The sequence below is a fragment of the Eleutherodactylus coqui genome, chromosome 8 (assembly GCF_035609145.1).
Source record: "Eleutherodactylus coqui strain aEleCoq1 chromosome 8, aEleCoq1.hap1, whole genome shotgun sequence".
In the NCBI taxonomy this organism is placed as follows: Eukaryota; Metazoa; Chordata; class Amphibia; order Anura; family Eleutherodactylidae; genus Eleutherodactylus; species Eleutherodactylus coqui.
Window position 1 is genome coordinate 54150445 of NC_089844.1, and position 20187 is coordinate 54170631.

The 20187-nt window shown below is 43.7% G+C and overlaps 1 protein-coding gene across 1 annotated transcript in view; it reads right to left on the reverse strand.

The window, feature by feature from the left end:
- LOC136577475 (uncharacterized) overlaps window positions 1-20187 on the reverse strand; it is a 229887-nt gene that overhangs the window by 182655 nt on the left and 27045 nt on the right. Inside the window, exons 3-5 of the mRNA XM_066577376.1 lie at window positions 20052-20120; window positions 19089-19219; window positions 11903-12005 (exon numbers count right to left, since the gene is read on the reverse strand). Of these exons, the coding sequence (XP_066433473.1) occupies window positions 11903-12005; window positions 19089-19219; window positions 20052-20120 (303 nt within the window). The remainder of the gene's footprint in view (window positions 1-11902; window positions 12006-19088; window positions 19220-20051; window positions 20121-20187) is intronic.

The window sequence follows — 20187 nt, forward strand, 5'->3', positions numbered from 1 at the left end:
TCTCGATGCTGAAGCATGGCGCTGCCAGTGGCTCATGCTAGACCTGTTGGTCCTATAATCCTTTTCTCACCCTGTGATCGTGACTTATGCTGGTTGTGCCCTTGCGTGGGACTACCAAGTTTGAGAATAGCCTTTGTCTGAAAGTGCCCATAGAGTATTGGGGCAGATTCGGACTGCTATCTGGAAAGAGACTGTCCTGTGGGCTCCATAAATGTCCTAGGCAATACTGATAAGTGACTTTTAACATTACTTTGTTCAAGCCAATCATACACCTGTTCTTTTTTCTTAGCTGCCTATGATTCTTTGACCGAGGTACCGTTGTGCGTTTGGATCCTTTCCTTGATGCTCTCCTTTATTGGAATACCCACGTAGATGAGGTGTTTCTTCCTGGTCATTGTGTTGATTGTCTCTCTAAACATACCAGGGCTGCTGGTGTGGGGAGCTGCCTACGAACGGGTCACCCACAGAAGGTGAGTTCACAATTTACTTTTGTCCTCCAAACATGATTTTGACCTATCTCCTACCTTGGTGCACTATCCTAGTTCTGATGTGGAAAATAATGCTGTCTGTGATTGGAACTGTTGAACGCTAACTAGAGATGAGCGAGTATACTCGCTAAGGTACATTACTGGAGCGAGTGGTGCCTTAGCCGAGTATCTCCCTGCTCGTCTCTAAAGATTCGGGGGCCGGTGGGGAGCGGGGAGCGGCGAGGGAGAGCGGAAAGGAACGGAGGGGAGATTTCTCTCTCCCTCTCTCCCCCCTGCTCCCCCCTGCTCCCCGCCGAAACCCACCTGTCACCGGCGCCAGCCCCCGAATCTTTAGAGACGAGCGGGGAGATACTCGGCTAAGGCACTACTCGCTCGAATAATGTGCCTTAGCGAGTATACTGGCTCATCTCTAATGCCAACCCATAATTCTCCACCAAGTTCAGTTAAAGTGAGTTGCCTTATGCCATTAACAGAGACTGTAACACAGTAGAGAGGAGTGAACGTACTCGTTTAGGGCAATTACTCGATCGAGCATTGTTTTTTTCGAGTAACTGCCTACTCGGGCGAAAAGATTAGGGGGGGGGGGCCGGGGGTGAGCGGAGGGTTGCATGGTGGAGTGGGGGGGGAGAGAGAGAGCTCCCCCTGTTCCCCACTGCTACCCCCCGCTCCACCCCGGCGCCCCCCCAAATCTTTTCACCCAAGTAGGCAGTTACTCGAAAAAAAGCGATGCTCGATCGAGTAATTGCCCTAAACTAGTACGTTCGCTCCTCTCTACTGTGTGCCCTCAAAAGACTCTTCCATTTTCTAATGCTAAGCTCTGTGCCTTTAATAGACCCCATAACTGCCAAACCTTGTGCTGTAACCGAAAACTTTGCATCCCATTCTGCAGTAAAGTTAAGTTCTAAGCTACTGCTGCATATCTGCCGCTTCACTGTACCATGCCTTATTTATAAGGGAATTTTGCCTGTATCCCTATATAAATCCATTTTAAATCGAAAAGCAGTAGACTGTTTAATATTTAAGTATAAGATATATAATACAAAAAAGATGGATCTGAGTTAAGCCCCTATACATTTTTTAGATTCCACAGAGAAAATAGATTTTTTTTTTTTTTTTTATGGAAAGGTGATTTTTGCGAGTCCTACAAGCAGGAAACTACAGCTTTAAAGAATGTGGACAGGCAAAAGCCTATTACTTTTCAAAGCAGCAGCAAGGAAAATCTACATGGGAAACTTCAAGGCTCCCTGCTCTGGGGGCGCTCTTGATGTCTCACAAATGAATATTTTATTTCTCCATAGAAAGCTGTAAAAAAAAAGCTGCGGGCCTGCTGTGATCGGAGTGCTGCCTTCTGCCAGAGAAAGACAACAAATGGAGAAACTCTGTAATTGTTGTGTGGTTTGTTTGACATGTTAGAAAGAGAGCATGGATTGCTGTTGAACTTAGTGGCAAACATTTCAGACCGTATCAACCAGACGGTGGGAGAAGGAAGAGAGCCGGAAAATCAATGAGTTGTACCTCTACCCCGGCTGCTGGGACAACTTTTCGCATCCAAAGGTTATTCGTTTAACTGTTTTACCAAAATTGAAACCACCAGGGGTTGTTGCATCCAGGGATTATTGCTTGAAGGGCTCAATGGACTCTCGGCTACACCGAGAAGACATCGGTATTATAAGTGACACATGATAGGTGGGGGACTGGTTACACATTTTGCATTGGATCCCAGAAGGTACACCTCTCATGTTAATGACATTCAGCCTCTGAGATATCTTCAGTTTCAAATAAAGAAAAAAAAATCATTTTTGAAAAAATTGCCAGATTACAGTGAAAAAAACCTATTATAATCCTAAATCAAAGATAAATGTAAAAGTGAGGGATAGACAGCATTTTTTGCCCCTCATTAGGCTTAAATAGCCATTTAACCCATGGCGTACGCAAAAAGTATAGTAGTATGACACACGCAAAAATGTACCTCAATCAACCTCATTAACCCTTTCCAATCCACTGTCTGACCTCTAAAGACATTATGATTTAAGGCTGTACAGCTCCGATGTTGGAAGACGTCCCTCAGGGTTCTCTTACTGTATATTGCCAGCCTCTCTGCTGTTAGAGCCTATCCAACGTATCTCCTCATGCAGTACTGGCTTTAGCCAGCAGGGAGCACCGTTGTATAACAGCAGAAAAAGAATAAGTCCCCTAGGAAAACCAGGATACAAATTGGATTGGAAATGGGTTAATGCACAAATACATTGCGTTGGGGTGAGCATTTTGGCAAAACATTTTGTTTCCTTTATATTGGAAAATAGAATAATGCAGTTGACTGCTGTTATTCTCTACTCCAAATATAGTGGAAACAAATGGAACCCTTGTCAAACCGGAGTGGTGTCCATTTCACTACTGAATGGTTCCATTTGGGGGGTTCCATCACAATGCTGCTTTCAGCAGAACCTGTCACACCTATGAAAACTCTGTGGGAATGCTCCATAAGGCTACATTCACACGGGCAAGGGAGAAGATCGCACATTAGAAGATCGCAAGTATTTCCCATTCGCATGCACATCACGCGGCATGCCAGTGCCATGCAATGTCTTTAACCCTTTCCAATCCAATTTGTATCCTGGTTTTCCTAGGGGGCTTTCTCTTTTCTGCCGTTATACAACGGCGCTATATGCTGGCTAAAGACAGTACTGCATGAGGTGACACGTTGGATAGGCTCTGACCGCAAAGAGGCTGGCAATATACTGAGAACCCCGACAGGCGTCTTCCAACATCGGAGCTGTACAGCCTTAAATCATAATGTCTTCAGACGTCAGACAGTGGATTGGAAAGGGTTAGGTCCCATTGAAGACAATGGGCAATGTGTTCCAAGGAACGCGAAAAAGTAGGACATGCAGTGATTTTTATTGCCTCGCAGCATTGCTGTGAGGGAAAACATTGCTGATGTGTATGGGGTTCATATTCACGCTCGTGTGCATGTAGCCTCAGGAATATCCGCTGCAGATTTTACCATTATTCCACAGCAAGGAATCGTCAACAAAATCTGTATGTGGTTTTACCGCATATTTTCTGGCGGATTTCACCCCCCTCATTTGGGGATGTGAAATCCACATTGGAAATTCACAGAATAAATTGACATGTTGTGGAATTAAAATCCATACCATGGGGTCAACTTATTCTGCAGATTTTTTCCGCAGCGTGTGGATACGTTTCCTGAAATCCCATTCACACTTCTAGTTATGTAATATGTGGCAGATTTTCCACATGCAGCTCTACTTAGTTGCAGAATTGTGGTTGGATTGCTCAAATGAAATTCCACAACTAGTAAGTAGTGTGTGAAACTAACTTAATTTTTATGAGATTGACATTTTCAAATATATCCAGGAATACTACAAAAAAGGCAACACAACTCCATGTCAACTACTATATATGCTGTTTTGATGGATCCTTTTTTTTTCTAAGGCCTTAGTCAGACGGGCGTTTTTTCGTGCGATTTGCGGATCGCATGACGAATGCGCACCTGCAAATCGCGTGACCGGTGCCCGAAAATCGCCCGAAAATCTGCTCCTAGCCGAGTTTCATTAGAAACGGGCTGGAGCTGTCCAGCACATTGCATTCAATGGAGACGGCAATACAGCCCGCTCCATTGAAAGCAATGCACTGCGGGCGAGTGTGGGATGAATTGTCGGGAAGGGCTTAAATATATAAGCCCTTCCCTGCAATTCATACAGAAAAGTGTTAAAATAAAAAATATATATATACTTACCTGCTCCCGACAGCCGGAGTTCCGCGCTGAGCCAATCAGGGGGCAGGTCTGACTCACACCCCCTTCACACCCACTGCAGGCCGGCCGCACGGAACTCCGGCTGCCGGGAGCAGGTGAGTATATATATATTTTTTATTTTAACACATTTCTGGATGAATTGCAGGGAAGGGCTTATATATTTAAGCCCTTCCTGACAATTCACCCCGCGCACGGCGGCAGCCCATTGCTTTTAATGGAGTCGGCTGTATTGCCGGCTCCATTGAATTCAATGGGCAAACATCGTTCTTCTCTGCCACAGCTGTTACAGCTGTGGCAGAGAAGAAGGATTTGTCTTCTATATGTTCTCAATGGGGTCGGCGCTGCTGCCGCCGGCCCCATTGAGCGCATATAGAGAAGAGAACAGGAATCGCAGATCGCAGATAGGTGCGATCTGCGATTTCTGTTCTATAATTTATCGGACGAGCGCATAAAAAGCGCTCATGTGTCCGATACCATTGTAAAGCAATGGTTTTATAAAATCGCCGGACGCATGCGCATGCGCAAATCGCGGCAAAAAACGCCCGTCTGACTAAGGCCTTACAATGGTGGTTGATATATATTTTTGACACTGGCAAATGTAAGCATATTTCTAGTACTGTATCTATGAAGTAAGCTTATTTCTAGTACTGTATCTATGAAGTAAGCTTATTTCTGGTACTGTATCGACACAGTAATTTGGGGTCTTTTCTTGTATCTAATAATAATAATAATAATAATCATCTTTATTTCTATAGCGCCAACATATTCCACAGCGCTTACATCAACAGGGGGATACAGAATGGCAAAAGTACAAAAATACAAAAAACACGGTTACATGTAGTAATCAATTGATGGAAACAATATGGGTGCGGGTCCTGCTCCAACGAGCTTACATACTACAGATAATGGGGTGATACAGAAGGTAAAGGGTCTGGAGATGTGCACGGTATGGATGTTATACACATAGACAATGGTCAGACTTAAGCCATATAGTGCTGAATCGGTATGACTGCAGGGGCAGTTGATGGTGGCTAGCAGGGATTGCAGTAAGTAGAAAGGGGAGCATGTTATCAGGCGGAGTACAGAGGGGTTTGGTTTAGGAGATATGGTATGCCTCCCTGAAGAGGTGTGTTTTTAGAGCACGCCTGAAATTTTGTGTCAGGCATTGCCCGGATAGTTTTTTTTTTGAGGGGGTGTGGGGGTGGGGGGTGGGGGGGTGGATTCTAGAGGACTTGTGCTGCCCTGGAGAAGTCATGAAGACGGTAATGAGAGGTTGAAATTAAAGGGGCACTCAGTCTGATTTTGTTAGCAGTGCAGAAGGCTGATGGTGAATTAGGATGAGGGAGGCAATATAGGGCGGTGCAGTGCTGTGAAGAGTTTTGTGGTTGAAGGTAATCAGTTTAAATTGAATTCTGTATTTGACCGGCACAGTGCAGAGGCGTCCGATTAGCAGCTGGACAGGAAGATGAGCCTGGCTGCCACATTCAGGATGGATTGGAAAGAGGAAAGTCTTGCGAGGGGTAGGCCGAACAGCAGCGAGTTGCAGTAATTGAGCCGAGAGTGGGTGAGGGCAACAGTGAGCGTTTTTAGTGTGTCCACAACGAGAAAAGAGTGAATTCTTGCAACGTTCTTGAGGTGCAGGTGACATGTTCGGGCGAGAGATTGGATGTACAGGGTTAAGGTGAGATCAGAGATGAATATAACCCCAAGACAGTGGGCATGCTGTCTGGGAGTTATGGTGGTGCCACATAGTGCCACATAGTGAAATGGAGATGTCAGGATGAGGTCAGTTAATAGAGGGTGGAAATACCAGTAAGTCAGTTTTTGAGAGGTTTTAGTTTTAGGTAGAGAAAGGACATAGTGTTAGAGACAGCAGACAGACAGTCGGTGATGTTAAGGAGGAAAGGTAAAGAGATGACACGGGCAGAAGTGTATAGCTGGGTGTCATCAGCATACAGGTGGTATTGGAGGCCAAATCTCCTGATGATTTGTCCAATAGGGGCTGTGTAGATAGAGAAAAGGAGGGGGCCGAGGACCCGAACAGCAAGGAAAAGAGGAGAGGAGGTAGAGCCAGTAAAGGAGCAGCTGAATGAGCGGTCAGATAGGTAGGAGGAGAACCAGGAAAGGGCAGTGTCCTTTAGGGAGATGCAGCAAAGCCTACTGAGGAGTTTGTGGTCAACAGTGTCAAATGCTGCGGAGAGGTCGAGAAGGATCAGTAGGGAGTAGTCACCCCTCGATTTGGCTGTCAGGAGGATAAGAAGTTGGGGAGCCAGGTGGCAAAGTGATCCAGAAACAGGCGGGAAGCACCTACATAGTAAGCTTGATTCTGATATTGTATCAATGTAGTAAGCTTGCTTTTGGTACTGTATCTATGTAGTAAGGTTTCTTCTATTATCATATCTATGTGGTATGCTCGGTTTTGGTACCATACCCAAGTACTAAGTCTGGTCCTGTTCTCATATCTATGTTGTAAACTTTGTTCTCACACTATATCTATGTAGTATGCTTGGTTCTGATATAATATCTATGTGGTAAGCTTGATTCTGGTGTTGCATCTATTTAGTAAGCTTAATTCTGCTGCCATGTGTTTCTTCCCAACAAAACCCTATGCACTATGCGCACATTCTACCAATGCCCCTTTGTGGAAATGCATTCATTTAGCATCTACTTAGGACCCAACCTATTATTTTATCATGTTCTGAATGACACAATTTTTAGATATTTTCCAGGGCCACTTTAAGTTCCCAATCCGCCCCAGTATGCAGATGTCTTTAAATGAATTGTACAGATTCAGATCCCATCTTGTTCTACAGATGTAGCAATCTTTAAATCAACATTCGTTGCACCAAACATTTGTATGCAATTTGCATTACGTGGCACCTTCAATACAAAGTATATGAGTAGCTGTGCTATCTAAACTGTCTAGCAGCACTACGTTAATGCTGTAGCGCACCTCGCAGGTCACAATAATGTCTGCATCTGTAGTTAAACTACTTTTACTTTATTTAGTTAATATAGACTCTTATTTTCTGATTGCCCACTGATCGGCAGAAATATATAAGATCCAATAATCACCTGATATTGTTCCCTAACCTTAAATGGATTGTCTAGGATTATAAAAAGAGGTCGATTTTTTTTCAGAAACAGCGCCACCCATATCCATTGGCTGTGTCTGGTGCTGCAGTTAATTCTCATTCAAGTGATTAGAACTGGGTTACAATTCCAGACACAACCTAGGGACCACAGTGGGTCTTTTTCTGGAAAAAAAACAAACTTTTTTCCTATCCTAAGCAATCCCTTTAGGAAGAAAAGACATTGTAGAAGGAAGTCATCCAAGGCTATATAGATATAACAATATTTAAAAAGACTACACTATGGTTGATATGACCGAACTTGATTAAACACTGACTTCAAAACACAAAAATGGATGCAACTCAAAAATGTTTTTTGCAGTTTTTCCAAGTTGAATCGCTCTTGTGTGGAAAAGTGTTCATCTTCCCTTTAACCTGTTGCCATGACAGTGATCAAACTTGTACGAATGCTTCATGTGTATTTTGGCTGAAAAAAATCCTTCCATTCAAGCATTCATGTGTGATAAAAAGGGACAGATAAAGTGAAATAGACATAATTTTCACAAAGAAGCACTTGAGTGAATGATTTCCAGCTAGGAACTTGCATGCATTTTTGTCACTAAAGCTGTACTCATACTGCCACATTGTAGATATGTGCTGTCTATGAATTTTGGACACAAAACTCATTGGCCCCGACATAAATGCCATCCTTGTGTATCCGAGAGCCAAATTAGCTGCATGTATAACTGCTGTCCGTAAAATCGGAGGAAAATGGAATATTCAGCCAGTGAAAAACTTCTGAGTGAATAGCCTAACAGCCTATTATGGGTCTGGGTGATATACATGAAATACACGGATAGCACACGCACCAAAAATACTCATGTCCGAATGAGCCCTGATGATTCTGGAAGGAGTTACATCACTGACCTACTAGGAGTTGATAGAGTTAAATTACTCAAAAAGAAAAAATTTAGATGGATATATATATATATCCTAGATACACTTGCTCCAAAGGGTTTAACCCTTTGCAATCCAATTTTGGATTAAGGGTTTCCTAGGGAGCTCTCTCTTTCTGACATTATACAATGGCGCCATCTGCTAGCTAGAGCCAGTACTGTGGTATGGGACCTGCTGGAGAGGCCCCCCAACAACAGAGCGACCAGTAATATACAGTAAGAATACCCTGCCGGACGTCTTCTAACATCAAAGCTGTACAGCCTTCAATCAAAATGTCTACAGACATCAGACAGTGGATTGGAAAGGGTTAAATCAGGATTACATGCCTTACATTTAATCTCTCTGCCTATGTCCCATGATCCTCACATTTCTCTAAGTATATGTCTAATGCACTTATTCTTATGTTGTTTTAAATTATTTTTGTGTGTTTTTGTTTTAGGCTCCATTGATGGCTGGGCTCTGGCATTGCTGACATCATTGATTTTCCCTCCTCTCATACCCATTTTCCATTTTTTTTTTGCTATTTTTGTGAATAAAGGGTTTTTTGGGTATATTTATGTATTTCTATATTGTAATAAAGATTTACTATACGGCTGTTATGTAATTTTGGTTTATATTATTAGTTCATAGATCCTTTAATGTAATACAATTATGTTTTCATTTGGCATTGGATTTTCAATCCATGTTGCCTGACTGACTGCTTTGGTCTGAGATCCTTCAATATAGATCGGTGGGCTTTTGCTATGGCCTGATGTCGGCCTAGTGGCTAGGCGTCTGGCTTGTATATGATGACTTGCGGTCATATGACCGCTCATTTCTGATGATGCAGTTGATCAGAGTGCGATCATGTGACTATAGTCATGTGACGCTGATGACATCCTCTGGACATGTGCAGCATGATTTATATAACGCTGCCAATACTTAATGCATGGAGGACTGGGAGTTCCCTTATAGCAAGTGCCTTGAGCCCTGCCATATAATGAAGATGTGCCACTGGGGTTAATGTGAGCCTTGTTCATTTGTACACGTGTAATGGTTTTGCTGCTGATTGTATTTGTATATATATGCACATGTGTTTTGTCACTAATAAGCTTAAAAAAGACCTGGATACATAGGTTGAAAAGTTCCTGCTGTTGGTGACTTTTTATGGAGGAATGTATTTTTTACTCTTTTGCATCTTCCATTGCTGCCATAATTTTGCTATATCATTTACCATCCTGACCCAAGGATGCTACTGTAATAACCACGAGCTCCTCTTTCCTCCCTGATGCAGCATCCGCAGTCCCTGTCTCTCTCTCTCTCTCTTTGTCAGATGTAGCGGACACCACATCCTTCCACAACCTAGGGCTCCTGTCTCCAAAGCCTGAAGGGTGTGTTTGCAGTGTAGCCAGCCCACCTCTTAAAAGGCCACCATGTACACCAAGGTTTTCCACCCCAAATAATCCAGATAGGTCTCTGTCCATTTAAAGCGCTCTCTCCCGCTTGTGGGTGCCTGAGCAATTTTTTTTTCTGGTATGCAAAGGTGTTCTATTGTCTTGTTTGATTCCTAGTTTGACCCATGCCTGTTCTACTTAACTTTCCCATCTTCTCCACTCCTGACCTCGGCTCGTTATTGGACCACACTTTATTTGTTTGATGCCTGCCCTGACTCTTGGCCTAATTTATCATTGCAAAAGAATTCCACCTATTCTAACCTAGGCTCTTTTCTATGACCATGTCTGTGCCCGTTTCCCCATTACCACATTATAGTTGTCCTGAACAGTTTGCATCGTCTTCCACAATATTGAGACTCATTCTGTGGTAATAGCCTCTGCAGCAAAGAACGAATCCTGGTTGGTAAGGTTAAAGGGTGATAATCAGGTACTGCCCCCAGAAATAGCCCTAAACCAAATCACTTTATGGTACAATGGAGTCAAACCGGCTGTCTTGACATCGACTAATGTCTTTCTTGAGTAGGTGCTCGATTTGTGCAGTCAGTGACTACCATGTGGCTCAATAAATCTATGATATGATATCACATGATATGATTTTTACCCAGAGATACCATTACTAGTCTACTGGCTACCCAGAATTGACTGTCCCAAGTACCATCGTATTAAGGTAACATTTGCTTATTCCACTATATACAAACATAAAATACTACTACAGTCCATATTTTAAGATTGTGTACCATATAATTCATTAGCATAATGTATAAAAGTGCCTTTTCAATCTAGACCAAGCATAAACATGCAGAGCCAAAAGTAGTAAATCTAAGCAAAACTATTAAAATATCTGCTCATGTTGAAGAAGACATAATGATTAGAGATGAGCGAGCATACTCGTCCGAGCTTGATGCTCGTTCGAGTATTAGGGTGCTCGAGATGCTCGTTACTCGAGACGAGCACCATGCGGTGCTCGTCTCGGTTAAACAAGCACTGACCATTGAATTCAATGGAGCCGGCAATACAGCCGGCTCCATTGAAAGCAATAGGCTGCCGGCTAGCGCGGGATGAATTTTCGGGAAGGGCCTAAATATATAAGCCCTTCCCTGCAATTCATCCAGAAATGTGTAAAAATAAAAAATATATATATACTCACCTGGTCCCGGCAGACGGAGTTCAGCTGCGGCCAGCTGGCAGTTCTTCTGAACTGCTCTCTGTAGTATTCAGCAGCCGGGGATTTAAAATCCCCGCCTGCTGAATGAGCTCCCTCTGATTGGTCACAGCCTGACCAATCAGAGGCAGATCTCACTCACACCCATTCATGAATTCATGAATGGGTGAGTGAGTGCTGCCTCTGATTGGCTCAGCGCAGCTCTCAGCTGAATGACAGCAGTTCAGCACCACAGTGCAGGGGACAGCAGGAGAAGACGCAGCTGTGCCCCGGCAGCTGAAGGGAGGTGAGTATCTATTTGTTTTGTTTTTTAAATCACTTTTAATTCATTTCCAGGGAATGGCTTATATGTAAAGCCCTCCCCTGAAAAAGAATTCAGGTGTGCCAGCGGACCATTGTCTTCAATGGAGTCGCCGGCAGCAGCAGCGGCTCCATTGAAGAGAATGCCTGCATTTTTATTCTTTTTTACCCTAAAATCTTTCTTTTTCAGGTAAGGGCTTATATTGTTAAGCCCTTCCCGGAAATTCATCCCGCGCTCGCTGGCAGCCTATTGCTTTCAATGGGCTAACATCGTTCTTCTCTGCCACAGCTGTTACAGCTGTGGCAGAGGAGAACGATCGTTATGCTGACAGTGTGTGTGTGGGGGGGGTCTTACTCTTGCCACTATTGTGGCTTAATAGTGAGACCTCGGAGCCCGAAATGCAGCCCTGTATGTTGCTCCTCGCCTGCCCTATCCATTTCTGTGTTTTTTACATGACTTTGGTGATTTGCTAAGATTTTCACAAATGAAAACCTTAGCGGAGCACCAGTCATATACAAAAATGCTCGAGTCGCCCATTGACTTCAATGGGGTTCGTTACTCAAAACGAACTCTCGAGCATCACTGAAAGTTCGACTCGAGTAACGAGCACCCGAGCATTTTGGTGCTCGCTCATCTCTAATAATGATCAATACACACAAACTGATTTATATTTTTTTTTTGTATTTTTGGGTTATTATTACATTGATCTTACCTTGATAGCTTTGAGTAGCATACTGTTCTCTCCTTTCATCCCCCTTTGGTCAAAATGCTCATATGTAGTAAAAGCCACTTTTGCTTCTTGGATGTCAGCAAAACTATTTGGAAAGTGAATATCAGAAGTTGTGTACTAAATTTAAGTTGTCCATAGCAATCAATTTTTTTCCCCACAAAATCTCAGCATCTGTACAAAATATCAAACAGCTTAATATCTCAGCCATACTGCTAAAGAAAGATGTCTTTGCCCTTTAGCTAAGCCCCAGCATGTGAGCCTGTTCTTTCCTTTGTATCTAGTAGTATGAACTGCTAAAACAGCCTTTCAAGTGGGAGTGATGTGAGTCTGAAGTTCTTGCAGACCTTTAGCCAATTGTACTTTAACTATTCTGTACTGGCTAAATTACTACTGAAAGCAACTACAATTTTTATGACATTTCGAAAAGCCAAAAAGGAGGCCTTGAAAGATCATGTCACAGCTTGGTGCAGAAAGATCTGATGTTAGCCCCTAGGGTTCCTGTAGACACATTTGTAGACTTGCTCCTGAATGTGCCTTATATACAGTGTAAGACTGAGGGCTGGGATTCATGTCTAATTACAAATGACATTTTGGGATTCATTGCTCCCCTTAAAAGGAAAGACATACCATAGAGGTAGACAATCCAGTAGCTATGGAACTATTGGAGGAAAGGGACCCAGGCCTGCTTGTTTCATCCCTTTTACCATTGGCTTACGCAAACCTATGCTGGATTTCCCTCTCTAGAAGAACTCAATTGTTAGCAAGCAAAGGGCTGGGAATAAGCCCAAGAGTTATGAGAAAGGTGTTGAAGGGAAAAGAAACACCAAGCCCTTCTGTCTTGGGTGGAAAAAAAGTTAATAACAGGGGTTCATTTTTAACATTTCCTATGGGGAACCTTCTCTTTTTTTGTATGCCCATGCTTAGAAGTCCTATTATGAAAACATGGTAACATAAAAAAGTATAAGAATTTGGTCCAACCTGAAGGTACATATAGTTAGTTGTAAAAACGCACTTATATGCATTTATGCGCACATAAAGTGTGCTGCCCGCTATCCCCTGCTGCGGCTGTGACAGCTGCAGCAGGGGATTCCTTGTATGTGAAGCCCCTGGATGCTGTCACATCCAGGGGTTTCACCTTTGGTCAATGGGGCCGGTGGCAGCAGCCGCAGCCCCATTGACATATACAGAAGATCGTGATCCTCTGCCACAGCTGTGACAGAGGATTTCTTCATTTCCACAGGGAGTCACCTCATCATTGAACACTGTGACAGCATTGTCCAGTGACAAGGGAACTCCCCGCGGAGATGAAGAGGACCGCCATGCTATCCCATTGAATTCAATGGAGCCAGCACTACAGCCGGCTTCATTTAAAGCAATGGGCTGCCGGCAAGCCCTGCAGTGATTTTTTGGGGAAGGGCTTTAAATATAAGCCCTTCCCTGAAAATCATCCCTCAAATGTGTAAAAAGTAAATATATATACTCACCTCTCCAAAGCTGCCAGGGCTCAGGCGCACCCAGCAAGGTTCTCTCCCTGCACTGCTCTGAAGTGCTTTCAGCAGGCGGGGATTTAAAATCCCCACCTGCTGAAAGAGCTGCCTCTGATTGGCTGAGCACTGTGATTATTCAGAGGCAGCTCTCAATTGTCATTCAACAGCTGAGTGCTGCCTCTGATTGGTCACAGTGCTCAGCCAATCAGAGGCAGCCCTTTCAGCAGGTGGGGATTTTAAATTAGTGCAGGCAGAAGACCCGGCTGGATGCGCCTGAGCCCCAGCAGCTGGGGAGAGGTGAGTATATATATTTTTTTATTTTTTACACATTTTAGGTATGATTTTTCAGGGAAGGGCTTATATTTAAAGCCCTTCCCTAAAAATCACTGCAGGGCTTACCGGCAGCCCATTGCTTTCAATGAAGGCTGCTGTGGTGCCGGTTCCATTGAATTCAATGGGAGAACATCGTGCTCCTGTGCCACAGCTGTCATAGGTGTGCCAGAGTATCGCGATCTTCACTGTATGTTCTCAATGGGGTCGGCGCTGCTGCTGGCGGCCTCATTGAGCACAAGGTGAAACTCCTGGATATGACAGCATCAAGGGGTTTCACATCCCAAAAAAACAGATGCTGCAGTTACTTGCATTTTTAAATCCGCTGCCCTATATTTACCACTGCGCATTTTTGTGCGCAGGTAAATATCAGGCATATGACCGCTGCCATTAAAAAGCAATGGTTTTTAATAGTTGTGGATCGCAAATGCAAGTAACATGCGTACATAAAACCACCCGTCTGACTGAGCCCTAAGAGTGTGTTCACATGTAGCTGATTTGCTGAGAATTTTCCACAGCAGAAAAAAATCACCAAATGGTTAGAATTTTGATGCAAATTTTGGTGCAGATTTGTTGTAGATTTTTACTGCTGCAGAAAATTTGCAGCAAATCAGATGAAAGCTGGCAAGCTCTGATTGGCTGAGACAGTCAATGAAGGGCTGTGATTGGGCATCAAGCCAGCGCCGAGAACCAATCACAGCAGTCTATTACTGGACGCGGGGTTCTCAAACCTGGCCGACAGCAATAGACCTGTGAGTGCAGGGGAAGCCCGGATCAGCAGCAGAGACCAGCGTCCGTGAATTGGACGTCAGCGGCTAGGTGCGCAACCGGGCGGAATCTGCAGTAAATGCAGCATTGAAAAACGCTGCATTTCTGCAAACGCCCTGTGCGAGGGAGGCCTAAGCCCACGTTGTGATAAAACTGGATAAACGTTCAAACAAAAATCCAATACATTTACCTACAGATATAGCAAGGTTTTTAAAAAACATAGCGAGCCTACACTATCTAGTAGCGCACTTATTCGCTTATTAGAATGGCTGCATTACACAAGTAGTATTCTACGGCCGACACTAGTGTACTTTTTAAACTTTGCTACATCTGTAGGTGTTGCTATTATATTCTTGGCTCTGTTCACATTTATGTCAGAGACTCAGCTTAGGACCAACACTCCCAGATACAATAGCGTAACATGGGAAAATGACAGGGGGCATAACGGAAGCTAAACGGACACCATTATAGTCAATGGGGCTCATACAGTTACATTCTCTGCAAGTAGTCCGTTTTACTGCTGTCATGACAGAGCAGGAAAATGGAAAACCAAATGCAGATGTGAACAGAGCCTAAGACTTTAATTTAGGCTCAAATAGCGGTAATTCGAGAATGCAGCAAGTACGCAATGACACGGCTTCACAGCTCTTATAATAGAGAAGCCGTGTCACCTCTGAAGATTGAATGCTTCCTTCCAGCCAAAGGGAGTGGCTTCTTGCCTTTCAAGACATCTTTTTAGATCAAATTAGATCAATATTACTAGATCAAAAAGATCAAGAAAAGCTTGCACAGTGGGCAGCGACTAACAGAATGGTATTTAACAAGGAGAAATGCAAAGTCCTACATCTGGGCAAGAAAAATGAAAAAAGCACATACAAAATGGGAGGAATTGGGCTAAGCAGCAGCACATGTGAAAAAGACTTGGGTATGCTAATAGATCATGGACTGAACATGAGTCAACAATGTGATGCAGCAGCCAAAAAGGTATACACAATTTTTGGAACGTATTAGTCCTTAGTCAGACCTCATCTGGAATACTATGTCCTGCTCTGGGCACCCCACTTTAAAAAAGACATAGACAAACAGGAGCAAGTTCAGAGAAGAGTTACCAAGATGGTGAGCGGTCTGCAAATCATGTCCTATGAGGAATGGTTAAAGGATCTGGGAATGTTTAGCTTGCAAAAAAGAAGGCTGAGAGGAGACTTAATAGCAGTCTACAAATATCTGAAGGCCTGTCACAGTGCAGAGGGATCAGCCCTATTCTCATTTGTACAAGGAAAGACTAGAAGCAATGGGATGAAGCTGAAAGGGAGGAGACACAGATTAGATATTAGAAAAAAATTTCTGACAGGGTGATCAATGAGTGGATCAGGTTACCACGGGAGGTGGTGAGTTCTCCTTCATTGGAAGTGTTCAAACAAAGGCTGGACGCTTAAAGGCCTGCTGGAATCTAGGTATAACAAAAAACACCTGTATCTGAAATATAAATTTTACGCCCATGGCAATAAGGGGAGCAAATTGCTCTCCTCCATGATCAAAAAAGCTAAAACTAAGAACCATATTTCCTCCATCAAAGACCATACAGGGAAATCTTTAACCTCATCAAAAGAAATAGCAGAGGCCTTCCAAAAATACTACGCAGATCTTTACAACCTAAAAAATTCGGAACCCCCTATAAACCCCAATGACACTAAGGAACAAATAGACCACTTCTTAAACAATATTAACTTATCCAAGCTGGAGGACTCCAACGCCCGAGCCTTAGTGCTCCCCATCTCCTTACAAGACGTAGAGGAAATAATAACTAACAGCCCCTCCGGTAAGAGCCCTGGCCCCGACGGCTACCCAGTACTATACTACAAGACTTTCAAGGAGACACTGGCCCCTAAACTGAAAGACTTGATGAATGCCCTCATGTCAGGGAAATCACTACCCAAACAAGCACAGGAGGCTCACATAACGCTCATCCATAAGGATAGCAAAAACCCGGAGCTCTGTGGCAGCTATAGGCCCATCTCCCTTATCAATACAGATGTTAAATTCTGGGCTAAATTACTAGCTAAAAGGCTTGAAACTCTAATCCCCACGCTGATTGAAAGGGAACAAGCAGGGTTTGTCAAAAATAGAGAGGGCAGAGACAACTGCTACAGATTGCTCCATGCCATAAGGTACGCACAAACCAACGATATAGAGCTGGCGCTTGTCGGAACAGATGCCGAGAAGGCGTTCGATAGGGTGAGCTGGACCTACATGGAGAGAGTCCTGACCCACTTCAACCTCCCTTCCTAGCGGCAATCTTCTCCGTTTACAAAGAACCTTACACCAGACTGAAAGTCAACAACTTACTTTCCCCTCTTTTCGATATCAGAAATGGTACTCGACAAGGTTGTCCGCTTTCCCCGACCCTCTTTATCCTCACGCTGGAACCTCTATTGAGGAGCGTCAGGTTGGCCCCAGATATTAAGGGATTGAGAGTTGGCCCAGTCAGCTTAAACACGGCTGCATTCGCAGACGATATTATGTTTGGGATATCCGAGCCTGAGACAGGAATCCCCAACCTGATCACTCTTTTAAACTCCTTCAGGAATATATCAAATTTCAAGATAAACTACACTAAATCCACCATCCTAAATGTCTCCATCCCGCCAGACCGATGCTCGCACCTGAGGTCCAGCTCACCCTTTGAATGGTCGGACACCTCAATAGAGTACCTCGGCATAAAGATCACAAAAAAAAAGATCTATACAGCGCCAACTTTATACCCTTGATGTCCCAGGTCAAATCCATACTACAGAAATATGACATACCATATGCCTCCTGGTTTGGCAGAAAAAATATCTTAAAGACCTACGTTCTACCGCAAATCCTTTATAAACTGAGAATGCTACCTATCCATCTCCCCCAGTCTTTCTTCAAAGCCCTATGTTCAGCCTTCATTGGCTATAACTAGAGGCAGAAAATACCTCATCTGGCCTTCAGCCTCATGATCAGGACTTAGTCAGACGGGCGTTTTTTCGCGCGATTTGCGGATCGCATGACGGATGCGCATCCGCAAATCGCGTGACCGGTGCCCGAAAATCTGCTCCTAGCCGCGTTTCATTAGAAACGGGCCGGAGCTGTCCAGCGCATTGCATTCAATGGAGCCGGCGATACAGCCGGCTCCATTGAAAGCAATGCGCTGCGGGCGAGTGTGGGATGAATTGTCGGGAAGGGATTAAATATATAAGCCCTTCCCTGCAATTCATCCAGAAAAGTGTTAAAATAAAAAAAATATACATACTCACCTGCTCCCGGCAGCCTGAGTTCCCCGCGGCCGGCCTGCAGTGGGTGTGAAGGGGGTGTGAGTCAGACCTGCCCCCTGATTGGCTCAGCGCTGAGCCAATCAGAGGCAGGTCTGACTCACACCCATTCATAATTTCATGAATGGGCACTTGATAGATTAACTTTAATAAAATCATTGCCTGCATGTAAATGTATCAGTCATGTCATGTGATATTAGTGAAGGTATAAATAGAAGTGCTTGAGAGTGGAAAAGGGTCTTCAATCTGTGTTCGTTCTTCCATCGTGTCTGCTGAGAGGGTCTACAACACAGAGCCACATGGAAGCACCATCAGCTTCCTTGCAATAAAGATTGAAGCTAAGGTGAGATATCCCATAGGATGTGAGTGAAGTGAGCCCCAAATAAGAGAGAGAACAATTGTAAGTAATTACTTTCCCTAACAAGGCCAGTTCAGAGGTACTAAATACTAGTACAAGTTCTACCGCGTAGAAGTATGCTCTTCAACTCAATAACTACTGTCAGAGTGTCTGTGGAGTGATCCTTACACCATTCCTCCTTCGGAGTGTTCCCTTCCAGGAGCAGTTCCTGACAGATAACGTAGACTGCAGGACCAGTGTCATCCTGTGTTTCCTCCCTGGCCTCAAACCTCTTGTCTTGCCTGCACTATATAGACTGTACCTAAATTGCCTTGTGATAACTGTTTTCTGCAAGTTTACCAAAGTAAAGTTTATACTGGGCCTTAACCGTTCCTAGGGACCCAAGGTATTAAAAGACTGTGTCTGTAATTATTCTCCACCAAGTTTTATTCCGGTGTGTAGGAACGGTGGCGTCACCCGTGACAACTACAACACCCACTTTCCTGTTTATTGGCAATCCCTATCCTAGGGGTGTCTTTGGTGGCCTGCAGTTACACTCTGGCCTTGGCTGCATGTTATCTCTCCGGGAAAAGAGTCTGTTAAGTGCCGCTGTGACAAGCCATCACTTAACCCTCCCAGCTCCCCACGTATGTCAGGTATCCGGGGTATCCCTATGGGATGCTGCGAAGTGAATGGCAGACAATACATTACTGTCTTCAAAGTTTTAAGGTTCCTCGGCTGAAAAGTCTTATCAATATTCTGGAAACATTACAATGAATTCTGAAGGGTGCAATAATTACCAGATCTGACCTTTTCCCAAAAAACAATGCTTCTGACAGCAACCAACATTAGAAGCATAGATGTTAATATATCAAATGCATAATTGATTTGTTGTATAACAAGACCTAAGGAGTTGGAGAAAGTCTTCAGCCTCAAGGATAACATACCTGAGAGCTCTTCTATCCAGTAGATCAAGGCACTTTAAGATCAGCTTGACATTGTACAAGCCGCTTTTCATGTTGAAGGTGAAATGCAAAGCAGACGTAAAATAACCAAGATCCAATAGTCTGTGTAGTTCCTGTTGGGAGTTACAGGTTAAATTTAGATAAAAAGCTGTGGATTTCTCTTTCTGACATGATTTTAAACAAAAATCTATTCAATATATTTTCTTGAAGTTGCAATGTTATATATGCAATGTTTGTGATGGACTAAAACCATGTGTAATGACTAGAGATGAGCGAGCATACTCGCTAAGGGCAATTACTCGAGCGAGCATTGTTCTTAGTGAGTACCTGCCCGCTCGGAAGAAAAGATTCGGCTGCCAGCAGCGGGCAGGGAGCAGCGGGGGAGAGTGGGGAGGAACGGAGGGGAGATCTCTCTCTCACTCTCTCCCACCCACTCCCCCCTGCTCACTTCCACAACTCACCTCTCACCCACGCCGGCAGCCGAACCTTTTCTTACGAGCGGGGAGATACTCGCTAAGGGCAATGCTCGATCAAGTAATTGTCCTTAGCAAGTATGCTCACTCATCTCTAGTAATGACCCAGAATAGTTATTACTAAGTCTACATTTAGACAGGCAAGTGACATATCGGGCCAAGAAACTCAGCCCATTATCACACTTGCCAACATGCGTTTTTCATAGTGATACTAACCAAGTTAGGATCGCAAGTGTTTTGGAAACAAACATCGGACAGCATGCAAGCACCATGCGATGGCTTTGAGTTTCAAAAGTTTTTATTTAATTTTTACATAACTTTACATAACAAAGAGCTGAAGAATGCCCCTCGCAGGGGAAACGTTAGAAAAAACAATCTTAAGACTGTAAATGTTAAACAAACATCTAAACAAATAACCATGAAACATATCATATAGATTTCCACTTATTCTTGTATCTGTAATGAAATTTACCTTGGACTTGATTGTCCCTTTATACGGGGAGCCATGTGGTAGACAACTTTCCAGTGAATCCCTTGGAAACTATAGTTGGGGACATAAATAGTTGACTCAATTGCTTAGATTAGAAGTGCAGCTTCACATTTTGAAA